At 60.4% G+C, this 14341-nt stretch overlaps 1 protein-coding gene across 1 annotated transcript; it reads right to left on the bottom strand.

Moving 5' to 3' along the window:
• Positions 1-13711, bottom strand: rela (RELA proto-oncogene, NF-kB subunit a). The gene is given in 12 exon segments (XM_088904808.1): positions 1-1910; positions 2639-2725; positions 2925-3002; positions 3672-3887; positions 4609-4713; positions 5857-5970; positions 5973-5990; positions 6155-6246; positions 7133-7278; positions 8376-8512; positions 9075-9113; positions 13409-13711. Coding segments are annotated over 12 exon segments (1866 nt in total). The 5' UTR covers positions 13416-13711; the 3' UTR covers positions 1-1083.
• Between the last annotated feature and the right edge of the window lie 630 nt (positions 13712-14341).

Raw genomic sequence — 14341 nt, 5'->3', positions numbered from 1 at the left:
TGCGATAAAAAGGAATCTTTATAAGAATTCTCGATTAGCACGTGCATGGTTCTACAATCTGTTCCGGTTATCTCGGCCTCTGGCTTTCTGAATGCTAACTTGCTAAGGGTTACTGGCACACAAAAATATTCATTAAGACAAGGTCTTGTATATTCATATTGCTACAATGAGAAGAGTGAAACCCGATGCAGCATCCAAACAGGACCGATCGCGTCTGTCCTTCGTGCGACGCAGAGAGAGGACGACACCCCCCGGCCTGTAACACGGCAAAACGACACCGGCCCCAGTTTTACGAGGAGCTGCAGACCCTCTTCTTGAATCGTTTTTTCCTTTTAAAAGCCAGCCAGCTGCAGGTGGCTAACCAATTTCAATCTGGAGGCCTACAGGGGACAACGGAGGCTGTAGGTCTTCTGTAACAGACCTGCACCTGGCTGAAAATCATGTTCCCCTCTCCCCCCCCCCCCAATATCTGGGTGTGTAGGAGTGTTGGACTGTTTTGAGGGATCTGAAGTAACCTCGTACTACAGCCTCCGGGGCTGTGAGGAAATCTCGCCCTCTGTTTGGTGTATGGTACACCGGGTTTCACTGGAAGTCAGAATTGGAAAAACAGACGTATGTACACCTTTAAATGAAAACAAGCTCCCCGCGATCAACTTCAAGCGTCAGGAGGTCTGAAATATATTGAGCCATGGAGGCTGGTAACCCCTCCCATGCATGTTGAAAGAAAAGTCTGTCCAGGGGGTCCTCACACCTCTTTTACAGTAATTTCTGGTCTCGGGGGGGGGGGGGTACCCCCAACCCGCGCCCACACCTGCTGGTTCCATGTTCCAGCGGAGCCTCCTCAGTCAGCCCTCCCGCCAATGACGTGACTGTGTCCCATGATGCACTGCAACGGGTGGTGGGGGGGGATTAAACTCGGAAAGTGCCGACTTGAACACTTTCTTACCATTTCTGCACCCTGACTGCGGGATCTCGCCCCCCCCCCCCGCCAAGCGGAACGGCTCAGGGCAGGCGAGAGAGGGGGTGGGGGTGGGGGGGTGAGGAGCCGCCCCAGCTGGAACGGGGAGGGGGGGGCAGACGGAGTTAGCTGGGGTGCCCCGGCATGAAGGCGGACTGGGCGCCGCTGTTGAAGATGGACATGAGCCGGTCCTCGTCCAGGGAGTTGAACACGTCCGTCTCGTCCAGGGTGACGGGGAGGTTCGGTGGCGCCGGGACGTCCAGGAGGCCCTCGCTCTGCAGCAGGCTCATGATGCTGTTGGGGTAGCTCATCCAGGTGTTGGGGCTCCCGCCCTGCCCCTGCCCCTGCCCCTGCCCCTGCTGGGGGGGGTCGGGGGGCGGGGGGCCGTCCACCGCCATGGCGCTGTGGCCCAGCAGGGCCTGGAAGTCCTCGGTGTTGATGCTGTCCAGGGCGGCCGAGGCCTGGGCCTCGCTGAAGCTGGGGAACTCGGGGATCTCCTCGTCGCACAGCTGCTCGGCCGGCGGGGCCCCGAAGTGGGCCCCCAGGGGCCCCACTTCCGTTGCGGCGGCGGAGGAGGAGGAGGAGGACGGGGGGGGGGGCATGCCGCCGCCAGGCCTGGCCGCCGGCCCCCCTCCCCCGTCGGCCACGCCCCCCCCGCCACCGCCGGCCCCCTCCTTGCCGAACGCCGGCAGGGCGAAGTCGTAGAGGTCGGACAGGTTGACGGTGTGGTAGTCCTGCGGGGGAGCCGGGGCCGGAGCCGGGGCAGGGCCCAGGCCGGGGGCCGGGAACCTCCCCACGGGGGTCGCCCGGGGGGCGTCCGAGCCCAGGCTGAGGTCGCTGAGGAACTGCCAGGGCTCGGGGGCCTCGGACAGCTTCGCCGGGGCGGGTGGGCCGAAGAGGGACTGCGCGGGCGCCACCGGTCTGACCGACATCATCGGGGCCACGGCGTTCACTACGGGGGGGGAGAGAGAGATTAGAGAGAGGGAGAGAGTGGGGGAGAGAGGAGAGGGAGGAGGAGTAGAGGAGGAGACAGGGAGGGAGGAGAGGGAGAGAGGAGGATGAGAAATGAGAGAAGGGAGAGAGAGGAGAGGGAGGAGGAGTAGAGGAAAAGGAGGAGAGGGAGAGGAAGAGGAGGAGACAGGGAGGAGAGGGAGGGAGAGAGAGATGAGAGAGAGGGACAGAGAGGAGGATGAGAAATGAGAGAGTGGGAGAGATATTAGAGAGAGGGAGAGAGGAGATGAGAGGGAGGAGGAGTAGAGGAAAAGGAGGAGAGGGAGAGGAAGAGGATGAGAAACGAGAGAAGGGAGAGAGAGATTAGAGAGGGTGGGGGGGAGAGGAGAGGGAGGAGGAGTAGAGGAAAAGGAGGAGAGAGAGAGGGGGGGGGCGAAGTCCAGATCACTCCCCTGACTCCGCACACCCCAGCTACCGAGCCGTGAGCCCTCCTGATCATTCCCGGCTTCCGGATTCCCAGAAAGGGCGGAGGGCTCCCTCATGGGGGACAGGGATCGAAATCCGGGAGGAATGCTGCTCAGGGTCGCCAGCTGAACCCAGCAGCGGGAGGCAACAAGCATGCAGACTCCACACAGACAGGCACCGGAGGCCGGACTCGAACCCGGGACCCCGCATCGCAGCCTCCCCCCCCCCCCCCTTTCAGCCGGCGAGCGCGAGAGGAGTTCTCACCCGGCTGCGCCCGGCTGGCCAGCGGCTTGGCGGCTGTCGCCGTCCTCTTGGGAATGTTCAGGATCCGGCGCTCCGCCGGGGTCGCCCCTGCGGAAATGGGGAAACACGGGCAAGGTGGGAGGCGTTGGGGAGACGCCAACTCCCGCGCGCGCGCGCGCACCCCCCCCCCCCCCCCCCCCGCAGGCGGACTGACCGGGCGGCTCTGCGGCCTCCCCAGCAACGTTGGCTCCTCCGGCTTCCGAAGGCCGGGATCTCCCCCCCCGCTCCCTCCCGCTGTCCCGCGTACCTGACATGATGTTGCTCAGCTTGAGGTTCTGGAACATCCCCTCCGTCCTCTTCCTCTTCTCCAGCAGCCTGTACTCGTCTGCGGGGGGGGGGGACAGAGGGCGGGGGGGACAAGGTCAGTCACGGGCAGCTGCAGCCGAATCAGTGGTCCCCTACGGAGCGCCGCTGCGTCTCCTCGGGCCTCTGGGAAGCTCTCCCTGCCCCCCCTCCTGCCGGGCTCCGAGCTCGCACAGCGCCCCTCCCTGGACAGCGCACGACACCGCGAGAGAGTCCCACCCTGTAACGTGTTACACGTGTGCCACTGAACGGGAGGCCCTTCTTTACACAGAGGGTGGAGGGAGGGGGGAGCAAGCCGCCCAGACTTTTGTTGTAGGAGCCGATACCCTGGCTTCTCTCCAGAAACGGCCGGATGAGGGCCTTCAGAGCGATCAGCTGCTCGACGCCCCACAGGCTCGACTCCCCTCGCTGGTCACCTCTCCCAACCCCCCCCGGCTGGAATCTCATACTTGACTATCGACGACGACGACGACGACGACGACGACAAATTAGAAAACGATTCAGGAATCTAGATCATCGAAGAACGGCAGGTGGCCCTAGTACAGGCCCCTGCGGCACCCCCCCTAGTTCCATCACGCCAATCCGGGCAAAGGATTGTGGGAGTCTCCCCCCATCCCAGAGATCCGCTGGGATCCTTGAAGGGGCAGCTGGAGGAGAGGACTGGGCGGGGCGGGGCGGGGCGGGCTCTGACCTGGGTCCGCGGGCAGGTACTGGAAGTCCATGGGCTCGCTGACCTCGCGGTCGGACGGCCGGCGCAGCTGCATCTTGACCTTGACGGGCTCGGTGAGGTTGGGGTTGCTGTAGGGCGGCGTGCGGAAGACGATGGCCACCTGGCGGTGCACGTCCGCCTGGGAGAAGGAGCCCCTGCCCTCCCAGGAGTCGCGGAAGAAGCGCACCTCGATGTCCTCTGGGGGGGGGGGTGATCACGGGTTATTATTTGGTTAAAGAGGGTTTTATCGCACCCCATACCTCCACCAGGTATTAATATGATGCTGGGCGACATAGAGGCACAGCACAGTGTTTAGTCCTGGGGCCCTGGGTTCAATTCCATACCTGGGGTGCTATCTGCATGGAGTCTGCATGTTCTTCCTGTGTTCATGGAAAAACCACGTAAAACGTAAAAACGTGGTTTTCCACGTCAAACCGAGGGCCTGACTCTCTGTGGTCATTAAAAATCCCAGGGCGTTTCTGAGAGAAAGGGAGGGATAGAGGGTGAGGGATGAGGGTGAGGGATGAGAGAGAGGGACAGTGGTGAGGGATGAGAGAGAGGGATGAGAGAGAGGGATGAGAGAGAGGGACAGTGGTGAGGGATGAGAGAGAGGGATGAGAGAGAGGGATGAGAGAGAGGGACAGTGGTGAGGGATGGGAGAGAGGGATGAGAGAGAGGGATGAGAGAGAGGGATGAGAGAGAGGGATGAGAGAGAGGGGAGGGATGAGGGTGAGGGATGGGAGAGAGGGGAGGGATGAGAGAGAGGGACAGTGGTGAGGGATGAGGGTGAGGGATGGGAGAGAGGGGAGGGATAAGAGAGAGGGATAAGAGAGAGGGGTAGTGGAGAGGGATGAGAGAGAGAGGGAGAGGGGGAAACAACGTGCCGACGAGCAGCCTGACACCCCTGCCCCCGCCTCACCTTTCTGCACCTTGTCACACAGCAGGAAGATCTCGTCTCCCCCCCTGCAGCTGCCCGAGTTGCGGTTCACGCGGCAGATCTTGAGCTCTGCGGTGTTGGGCGCCCCTGCACCCCGCAGACAGAGAGACAGGCACGGCCGTGAGACAGCGGGAAACCACCCACCCCCCACCCACCCCTCTGTTCAGTGGGGGTGCGTTTTGGGGATCCAGCAGGGCTGTTTTGGGGTCACAGCTAGCTAGAGAACAACACAAACTTCTGCAGAAATGCTACAGCAATGCACCACAGTCCCCCAGAATAATCCCAAGTACTGTAAGTGGCTTGGATTCCTGTAGTTCTGTAGTAATTTCATCTTTCATTTGGTGATGATCTGTTAACTCTGCTTAACCCCACTGAAAAAAAAAAAACTCATTTGTGTTGCCTCAGATAATCTGCTACAGTGCCTTCTGTAAGTATTGGGACAGTGAGATCAAAGTGCTATTCCTGCTGTATACTCAAGCAATTCGCGTTCGAGAGGAACAAATACATATTTCTGGGTATTTCTGCGCGTATAAGCTTTAACATTTTAGAATAATAACACCTTTTGTGTTCTACTAAGGTCCTATTTAAATGCTGTTATTCGAAGATAATATTTTAGAGCTTTTTAAGTGCTATTTGCTCTAAAACAGTACATCGTCAACAGCTAGTTAGATGCTATTTGTCAGGACTGTACAACATACAAGCACAGCAATGCCCAGAAATAAAAGGCCATAATTCTGCACTTCTGCCTCACAGTCATCCGTTCGTCTCGAAGCCGAACTGCTTGACTCAACGGCAAAACCAGCAGCGCTGACCTCATCTCATCCTTCTGGGGGGGGGGGGCGCTGTACATGAAAGATGACCCAAATTGGAATCCGAACCGTGGGAATTTAAGGTTTCGGAAGCGATAACGTTTCACATCTCCGCCTCTCAGTCTGAACTCCAGCGACTCCAGTACAGAGGACCGCCTCGCCGCTAGTGACCGCTAGTGACCGCTAGTGACCGCATTTCAAACGTGCTTTAACGGCTGCTTCTTAAGGAGATCCAAAACATTTTGCTCGATTAAAAGGAGAGTCGTTAGCGCCCGGGGGCCTTCCTGCTCGGACATGACCTCCGCTTTGTATTCCCTGGATCAGAAACGGACATAAAAGGCTTCCCATCCTGAACCGGCGCCTTCTTTTGGGATTTGAACCCGTAGCCCCCTTGGAGGTGGCACAGCACAGCGGGACTCACGGTTGTCGTAGATGGGCTGGGAGACCACGGGCTCCAGCTGGTACAGCTCGCCGCTGGGCAGGGTGATGGTGGCCTGGAAGCAGAGCCGGACCGCGTTCAGGTCGTACTCCTCCCCCACACCTCCGACTCCGGGACTGCGGGAGGATAAACACAGGAGGAGTGGCTGGATGGACAAGGAGGGGGGGGGAACCTGCGCGGAGGGTGCGCGGGAACGCGGCGGGAAGTGGGAGAGGGGGAGGGAGAGAGAGACAGAGAGGGAGAGAGGGAGAGAGGGGGAGCTGCTGGGCCCTGTACTCACTGTTGAAGGGGTTGTTCTGGGTCTGCAGGCGGATACCCACAGCCTCCACCACATCTTTCTTCTTCACACACTGGATCCCCAGGTTCTGAAAGCTGCAGGAGAGAGAGAGAGAGAGAGAGAGAGAGAGAGAGGGAAGAGAAATGAGAGAGTGGGAGAGAGATTAGAGAGAGGGAGAGAATGGGGGAGAGGAAAAGGAGGAGAGGGAGAGGAAGAGGAGACAGGGAGGGAGGAGAGGGAGAGAGAGAGAGAGAGGGAGAGAGGAGAGGAGGAGGAGTAGAGGAAAAGGAGGAGAGGGAGAGGAAGAGGAGGAGACAGGGAGGGAGGAGAGGGAGAGAGAGATTAGAGAGGGGGGAGAGAGGAGAGGGAGGAGGAGTAGAGGAAAAGGAGGAGAGGGAGAGAAGAGGAGGAGACAGGGAGGGAGGAGAGGGAGAGAGAGAGAGATGAGAGAGAGAGGGAGAGAGGAGAGGGAGGAGGAGTAGAGGAAAAGGAGGAGAGGGAGAGGAAGAGGAGGAGACAGGGAGGGAGGAGAGGGAGAGAGAGAGAGAGATGAGAGAGAGGAGGATGAGAAATGAGAGAGTGGGAGAGAGGATTAGAAAGAGGGAGAGAATGGGGGAGAGGAAAAGGAGGAGGAGACAAAGAGGAGGAGAAGGAGAGAGAGAGAGGATGAGAAATGAGAGAAGGGACAGAGAGAGAGAGAGAGAAGGGTGGGGGGGGAGAGGAGGATGAGAAATGAGAGAAGGGATAGAGAGGGAGAGAGACCGGGCCAGCAGGGGGCGCCATCACTGCCCTCTCCAGAATGCGGAGGTGTTGATTTTTAGGCACGTCCCAGCACCAGCCCGAAACCGCCCCTCCCCGATCGGGGATTCGCTTTCTCTTCCACGAGCAGATTCCCCGTCGCAACCTTCCTCCGCGCGACGCCCCGATCGCCGGCCCAGGGGCCCCAGACAGTGAGAGCCCCCACCCCGCGGCGGGCGCTACCTGTGGACGCGGCGGTCCTGCAGCTCCGCCTCGTAGTAGCCGTGCTTGCAGTCCTTGCCCACCAGCTCGTGGGGGTGGGGCTTGTACGGCGTCGTCTTGGTGACCAGCGAGATGCGCACCTTGACCGGACCGCTGTAGTTGTGGATCTGGGGGGACACGGGGGGGGGGGGGGGGGAGAGGCACACATCAGCCCTCCCGGCTCCGGTGAATCCGTTCCTGGTTTTCATCCCATCTCGGACCTTCGCGTCCTACTAGGACCCCTGAAGCACGTGTGCGAGAGCGTGCGGGAGTGTGCGGGAGCGTGCGAGACCAGAGTAATTTTAGGGGGAGCAGGAAGGCACCCCGGTTGTGGAGAGACGTGATCCAGCGGGTTTAATAGGTCTCCCCCAAACCAGCTTGGAATTACCAGCTGTTTGAAGACTCCCCACTCACCACTCCCCCCAGTCACCCCACTCCCCCCCGACTCACCACTCCCCCCAGTCACCCCACTCCCCCCACACTCACCACTCCCCCCAATCACCCCACTCCCCCCCACACTCACCACTCCCCAGTCACCCCACTCCCCCCACACTCACCACTCCCCCAATCACCCCACTCCCCCAATCACCCCACTCACCACTCCCCCCAATCACCCCACTCCCCCCCCACTCCACTCCCCCCAATCACCCCACTCCCACACTCACCACTCCCCCCAGTCACCCCACTCCCACTCCCCCCCACTCACCACTCCCCCCAGTCACCCCACTCCCCTCTCCTATGTCCACTCCACACACCCCCACTCCTCTCTCCTATGTCCACTCCACCCCCCCCACTCCCCTCTCCTACGTCCACTCCACAGCCCCCAATCCACCCCCCTCTCTCCTATGTCCACTCCACACACCCCACTCCCCTCTCCTATGTCCACTCCACACACCCCCACTCCTCTCTCCTATGTCCACTCCACAGCCCCCCCCCCCCACTCCCCTCTCCTATGTCCACTCCACAGCCCCCAATCCACCCCCCTCTCTCCTATGTCCACTCCACACACCCCCACTCCTCTCTCCTATGTCCACTCCACAGCCCCCCTCCCCACTCCCCTCTCCTATGTCCACTCCACACACCCCCACTCCCCTCTCCTATGTCCACTCCACACACCCCCACCCCCACTCCGCCCCGCGCCGGAGGGCAGAAGGAGACAGCAGCGCCCTGCCCGCTATCCGGCCTCCCGCGCGCTGGGGCTCGTCCAGCGGTCACCCCGCCTGACCTTGATGGCCGGGTGGGTCTTGGTGGTGTCGTTGCTCTTCTCCCCAGGGATGCTGCCCGCCGACCGGCCCTCGCACTTGTACCGGAAGCGCATCCCCCTCTGCTTGGGCTGCTCGATGATCTCGATGTAGGGGGTCCCTGGAAAGGGGAGGAGGGGGTTGGCAAAAAAAAAAAAGGGGGGACAAGGAGTCAACCAGGAGGCACACTAGTTTACACAAAGGGTGGCAGGAGTGTGGAACAAGGTGCTCAGCCGTTGAAGCCAATACCCTGACTTCTCTCGAAGGCACGGCGGGGTGAGATCCCCCCAGTCGGTACAGGAGGGTACTACTTTACACAAAGGGTGGTGGGGTGGGGAGCAATCTGCCAAGCCAGTACCCTGGCTTCCTCCACAAACTGGCTGGATTAGACCCCCCAGTCGGGACAGGAGGCTCTTCTTTACACAAAGGGTGGTGGGGGTGGGGAACAAGCTGCCCGGCCCTGCGGTTGAAGCCGATTCCCTGGCTTCTCTCGAGGCACAGCTGGATGAGATCCTGCGATCAATTAACGACTAACTACCTAACAAGCCACAGGGGCTGAAGGGCCCCCCCTCTCTCCTCTCACTCGTAACCTCTCTCAAGATCCCCCCCGACAGAACACAGCTGATCCGGGCCCACTTCAGATCCCAGACGGCACAGCAGGAGAAAGACCGCCGGGCTCTTACCTGGGTTCACAGCGGGCTGACCCCAGCCAAACGACATCCCTGGAAGACAAACACAAACGGATCAAGACCTCTGGGGCTCAGGAAAAGCGGAGCAGCAATTTTAAAGCCGTCAAGGCTGTCATAGGAGCGTCCCACACTGCCAGGCTGGAGGAACTGAGTCTCTTTAGTCTGAAGGGAGTGTCCCACACTGACGGGCTGAAGGAACTGAGTCTCTTCAGTCTGAAGGGAGCATCTCACACTGATGGGCTGAAGGAACTGAGTCTCTTCAGTCTGAAGGGAGTGTCCCACACTGACGGGCTGAAGGAACTGAGTCTCTCTAGTCTGAAGGAGCGTCCCACACTGCCAGGCTGGAGGAACTGAGTCTCTTTAGTCTGAAGGGAGTGTCCCACACTGACGGGCTGAAGGAACTGAGTCTCTTTAGTCTGAAGGGAGTGTCACACACTGACGGGCTGGAGGAACTGAGTCTCTTCAGTCTGAAGGGAGTGTCCCACACTGACGGGCTGAAGGAACTGAGTCTCTTCAGTCTGAAGGGAGTGTCCCATACTGATGGGCTGAAGGAACTGAGTCTCTTCAGTCTGAAGGGAGTGTCCCACACTGACGGGCTGAAGGAACTGAGTCTCTTCAGTCTGAAGGGAGTGTCCCACACTGACAGGCTGAAGGAACTGAGTCTCTTCAGTCTGAAGGGAGTGTCCAACATTGACAGGCTGAAGGAACTGAGTCTCTTCAGTCTGAAGGGAGCGTCCCACACTGACGGGCTGAAGGCACTGAGTCTCTTTAGTCTGAAGGGACTAGGGCTGTCATAGGAGTCCCCTCCCACATCTCGGCTCTTACCGGCTGCCGGCTCTTATAGATATAAGTTCTTCCCAAAAGGAATCCAAATCCAGGGTAGTCGTGTCGAAATTGTGCAGTGCAGTAGTTGGGCCTCACTGAGAAGACTGCGCCCAGTTTCGGTCACCTCGTCACAAAAACATACTGCTGCTCTGGAACCAGCCCACAGAAGAGCAACGAGATGCACTCTGGGACTAGAAGAATGTCCCCACGCTGCCAGGCTGAAGGAACTGACTCTCTTTAGTCTGAAGAGAGCGTCCCTACACTGACAGGCTGAAGGAACTGAGCCTCTTTAGTCTGAAGGGAGCGTCCCTACACTGACAGGCTGAAGGAACTGACTCTCTTTAGTCTGAAGGGAGCGTCCCTACACTGACAGGCTGAAGGAACTGACTGTCTTTAGTCTGAAGGGAACCAGAAGACACAGGCGACCCGAAACCAGGTGGCTTCGGCGAGAGTGGCCTCCAGCGCTTCCTGACAGTTGGGGGGGTGGGGAGGGGGGTAGGGGAAACGAAAGCAGTCGTTTCTCGTCTCGTCACATACAGAAACTGTGGCCCTGAGCCAGGGGAGGGGGGGTGACATCCCCTCTGGGGTGGGGGGAGGGGGGGGGTCATCTCTGGTCCACCCGCAGGGAAGCAAGGGCAACCCGGCCACAAACTGGCTGGATGAGATCCCCCCCCCCCCAGTCGGGACAGGAGGCTCTTCTTTACACAAAGGGTGGTGGGGTTGTGAAACAAGCTGCCCAGCCATGCGGTTGAAGCCCGACACCCCGGATTCGTTCGAGAAACAGCTGGATGAGACCCTGGGATCGATTAGCTACTGAGCGACAGTACGATCTAATCTCGGGTCCCTCCCCCCCCCTGAAAAAGACTCCACATCCGCTCAGAGGGCACCGGATGAGGCCGAGATGGGCCCCCCGTGTGGCGCATGGGGTGAAAGGCCAAGCGAGGCTGGGCACCCCAAAACCAGCAGAGACTGCTCAGCCCCGAAACTCCCAGTATGTCCTGTCCAGAGGGAGAGAGGGGCTGCACTGCACCCAGTGTGTATTGTCTAGAGAGGGGTGGGGGCTGTACTGCTCCCAGTGTGTCCTGTCCAGAGAGGGGTGGGGGCTGTACTGCTCCCAGTGTGTCCTGTCCAGAGAGGGGTGGGGGCTGTACTGCACCCAGTGTGTCCTGTCCAGAGAGGGGTGGGGGCTGTACTGCACCCAGTGCGTCCTGTCCAGAGGGGGGGAGGGGCTGTACTGCACCCAGTGTGTCCTGTCCAGAGGGGGGGAGGGGCTGTACTGCTCCCAGTGTGTCCTGTCCAGAGGGGGGGGGGGGGCTGTACTGCACCCAGTGTGTCTTGTCCAGAGAGGGGGGGGCTGTACTGCACCCAGTGTGTCCTGTCCAGAGAGGGGGGGGCTGTATTGCACCCAGTGTGTCCTGTCCAGAGAGGGGGGGGCTGTACTGCACCCAGTGTGTCCTGTCCAGAGGGGGGGGGGGGGCTGTACTGCACCCAGTGTGTCTTGTCCAGAGAGGGGGGGGCTGTACTGCACCCAGTGTGTCCTGTCCAGAGAGGGGGGGCTGTATTGCACCCAGTGTGTCCTGTCCAGAGAGGGGGGGGCTGTACTGCACCCAGTGTGTCCTGTCCAGAGGGGGGGGGGGGGGCTGTATTGCACCCAGTGTGTCCTGTCCAGAGAGGGGGGGGCTGTACTGCACCCAGTGTGTCTTGTCCAGAGAGGGGGGGGCTGTATTGCACCTAGTGTGTCCTGTCCAAAGAGGGGGGGGGCTGCACTGCACCCAGTGTGTCCTGTCCAGAGGGGGGGGCTGTACTGCACCCAGTGTGTCTTGTCCAGAGAGGGGGGGGCTGTATTGCACCTAGTGTGTCCTGTCCAAAGAGGGGGGGGGGCTGCACTGCACCCAGTGTGTCCTGTCCAGAGAGTGGGGCTGTACTGCACCCAGTGTGTCCTGTCCAGAGAGGGGGGGGGGGCTGTACTGCACCCAGTGTGTCCTGTCCAGAGAGTGGGGCTGTACTGCACCCAGTGTGTCCTGTCCAGAGAGGGGGGGGGGCTGTACTGCACCCAATGTGTCCTGTCCAGAGAGGGGGGGGGGGCTGTACTGCACCCAATGTGTCCTGTCCAGAGAGGGGGGGGGGCTGCACTGCACCCAGTGTGTCCTGTCCAGAGAGGGGCCGCACTGCACTGCTCCTTCCACCCCCTCACAGTCCCCTCGCTCCTCGCTCCCCTGTACCCCCCCCCCACACACACACACACAGTCCCCTCGCTCCTCGCTCCCCTGTACCCCCCCACACACAGTCCTCTTACCCCTGTCTGGGCACAACCCGGCTGGGCAGCCTGTTCCACACCCCCACCACCCTCTGTGTAAAGCGCGGCGCCCCGTTTGCTCTCTTTGACAAACGGGCTCTCGCCGCGCTCCTGCCTGAGGCAGCGACAGGTGCCGCTCCTCCTCCGCCGCGACCGGCTTTCCTTCAGCAGAGCTCTCAACCCCAGACGAGAGACGAAGCGGCCATTTTAAACCTCTCAAGCAGCGAAATCAATTCACCTGCAATTCAAGAGCTCGTCTGGAGCGACACTCGGAAGGGGACAGGGGGCACCCCAGAACCAGGTTGGGGGACCACACCTCCAGAGGTTGGTACTGGGGTGGAGGGGGGGGGGGGGCTTAATTTCGCCGCGGAGTCCATCTTACGCACTTCCGGCGCCGGCAGTACGTCTTTCAAAACAGCCCCCCTCCCCCCCAAAAAAACACACTAAAAACAAAACCAAAAACAACGGCCTTTGACCGGACTACTCGCGTCGCAGCAGCGACACGGAGCAGAAAAACTTTTGGTTTGGCTCCACCAGTGGGAGTGTCAGCGGGGCTTGACCGGCGACGAAACAGGCCATTGTTATCAACACCGCCGCCACCATTTTTTTTTGTCGCCTTACGCTTCCCGCATTTAAAAAGCGTCGCCGCCTTAAAAAATAAAAAATAAAAATAAAGTATCGGAGAAAGGGGAGAAAGTTCAGGGCGCAGGAAAACCCCAGGGCCACGGGGAGCGACGCTCGGAGAAACACGCAGGCCGCGTCAAGCTCACCCCGGAGGAGGAGGAGGAGGAGGAGGAAGAGGAGGGGGCCGACCGCTCTTACTCCCCCCCCCAACCCCCAACCCCCAACCCCGACGGTCCCCTGGCCCGGGGGGGGTGCCCACTTGGGAGAGAAACCGCCCAGCCCCCACGACCACAACAAACCGGGGCGCAGCGCGTCCCCGCCGCCGGGGGACCCGTGTCGCCCCCCGCCGGTGGGGGGGGGGTCCGCACCGACTTCCGAGTCGCGTCCGATTTCGGACTGCAAAACAACCCCCCCTCCCTCCTCCTCCTCCTCCCACCCCCACCGACCCCAGTCCCGGTTTCACCCAGGGCGCCAGCCCCAATGAAATCCCACGACACGACAAACGCACAACACAACAAAACACACACACACAAAAAAAGCACAAGACGACTCCAGTGCGAGCTCCGGTGCGCCATTTACTCACCATCCATCTCCGGACTTTCTCTCTCTCCTATCCGAAACACACACACACAAAAAAAAAACAGATCCCGGGAGATACGCTTCGCCACACAGGGAGCCCGAGTTCCTCGCCTCGTCCTGACACGAGTGGGTGGGTGGAGGAGGAGGAGGAGGGGGGGAGGTTGGGAGCTCCGTATCCCCCCGTCCACGTCCGTGTTTTGGGGTGCCTCCCCCCTCGCTTCCCTGCAGTCAAACTAGAGCACGACTCGCTGGCGAGAACGACACCCCCACTACTCCGCCGCCTCCCCCTCTCTCTCCCTCTCTCTCTATCTCTTTCTCTCTCTCCCTCCGCCCCATGCGAGGAAGAATTGCGGAAATACCCCGCTGACGTCAGAGGCAGGCGGCCGAGCGAGCCTACAAGCAGGTGGCGCCCGTCGGAGCAAAAACACTCCCCTGCGCGCAACGCGCCCCGCTTCTCTCACACCTGGAAGAGAAAAAGGCTCTGGGAAAGACACCCCCACGTTGGGTTTAAGGGCGTGGCTCCAAATTATTCCAGGAGGGGGAGTTATCTGAGATTTGCGCGTACTTCACCTCGCTTCATCTTGCTTGTGAGACGCACCGGCCGTTGCCCGCCCAGAGCGGGCTCAGAGCGGGCTCACCGTGTGGGGGATGAAGGCAACAGCTCGTTGTCTGACCCGAAGGCGTTACAAGGAGGGAGGGAGGAGGGGGGGGGGGGGTGATCAGGTCAGCTCAGACAGGTACTGAGGCCATGCAGAGCCTTATAGGTGAGCAGGAGGGTTTTGAAGTCGACATGAAACCTGACAGGGAGCCGGTGCAGGGACTCCAGCACAGGAGTGATGTAGGAAGTAAAACAGGGTGGTGGTAACTCGGCCAGGTACTGAGGTGCTGAGGCCGCGCAGAGCCTCACAAGGTGAGCAGGAGGGTTTTGAAGTCGACA

This window comes from Atractosteus spatula, chromosome 24 (assembly GCF_055471065.1).
Source record: "Atractosteus spatula isolate fAtrSpa1 chromosome 24, fAtrSpa1.hap1, whole genome shotgun sequence".
NCBI lineage: Eukaryota > Metazoa > Chordata > Actinopteri > Semionotiformes > Lepisosteidae > Atractosteus > Atractosteus spatula.
The sequence above is the reverse complement of the archived record's forward strand: the minus strand, read 5'-3'. Positions and strand labels throughout refer to the sequence as shown.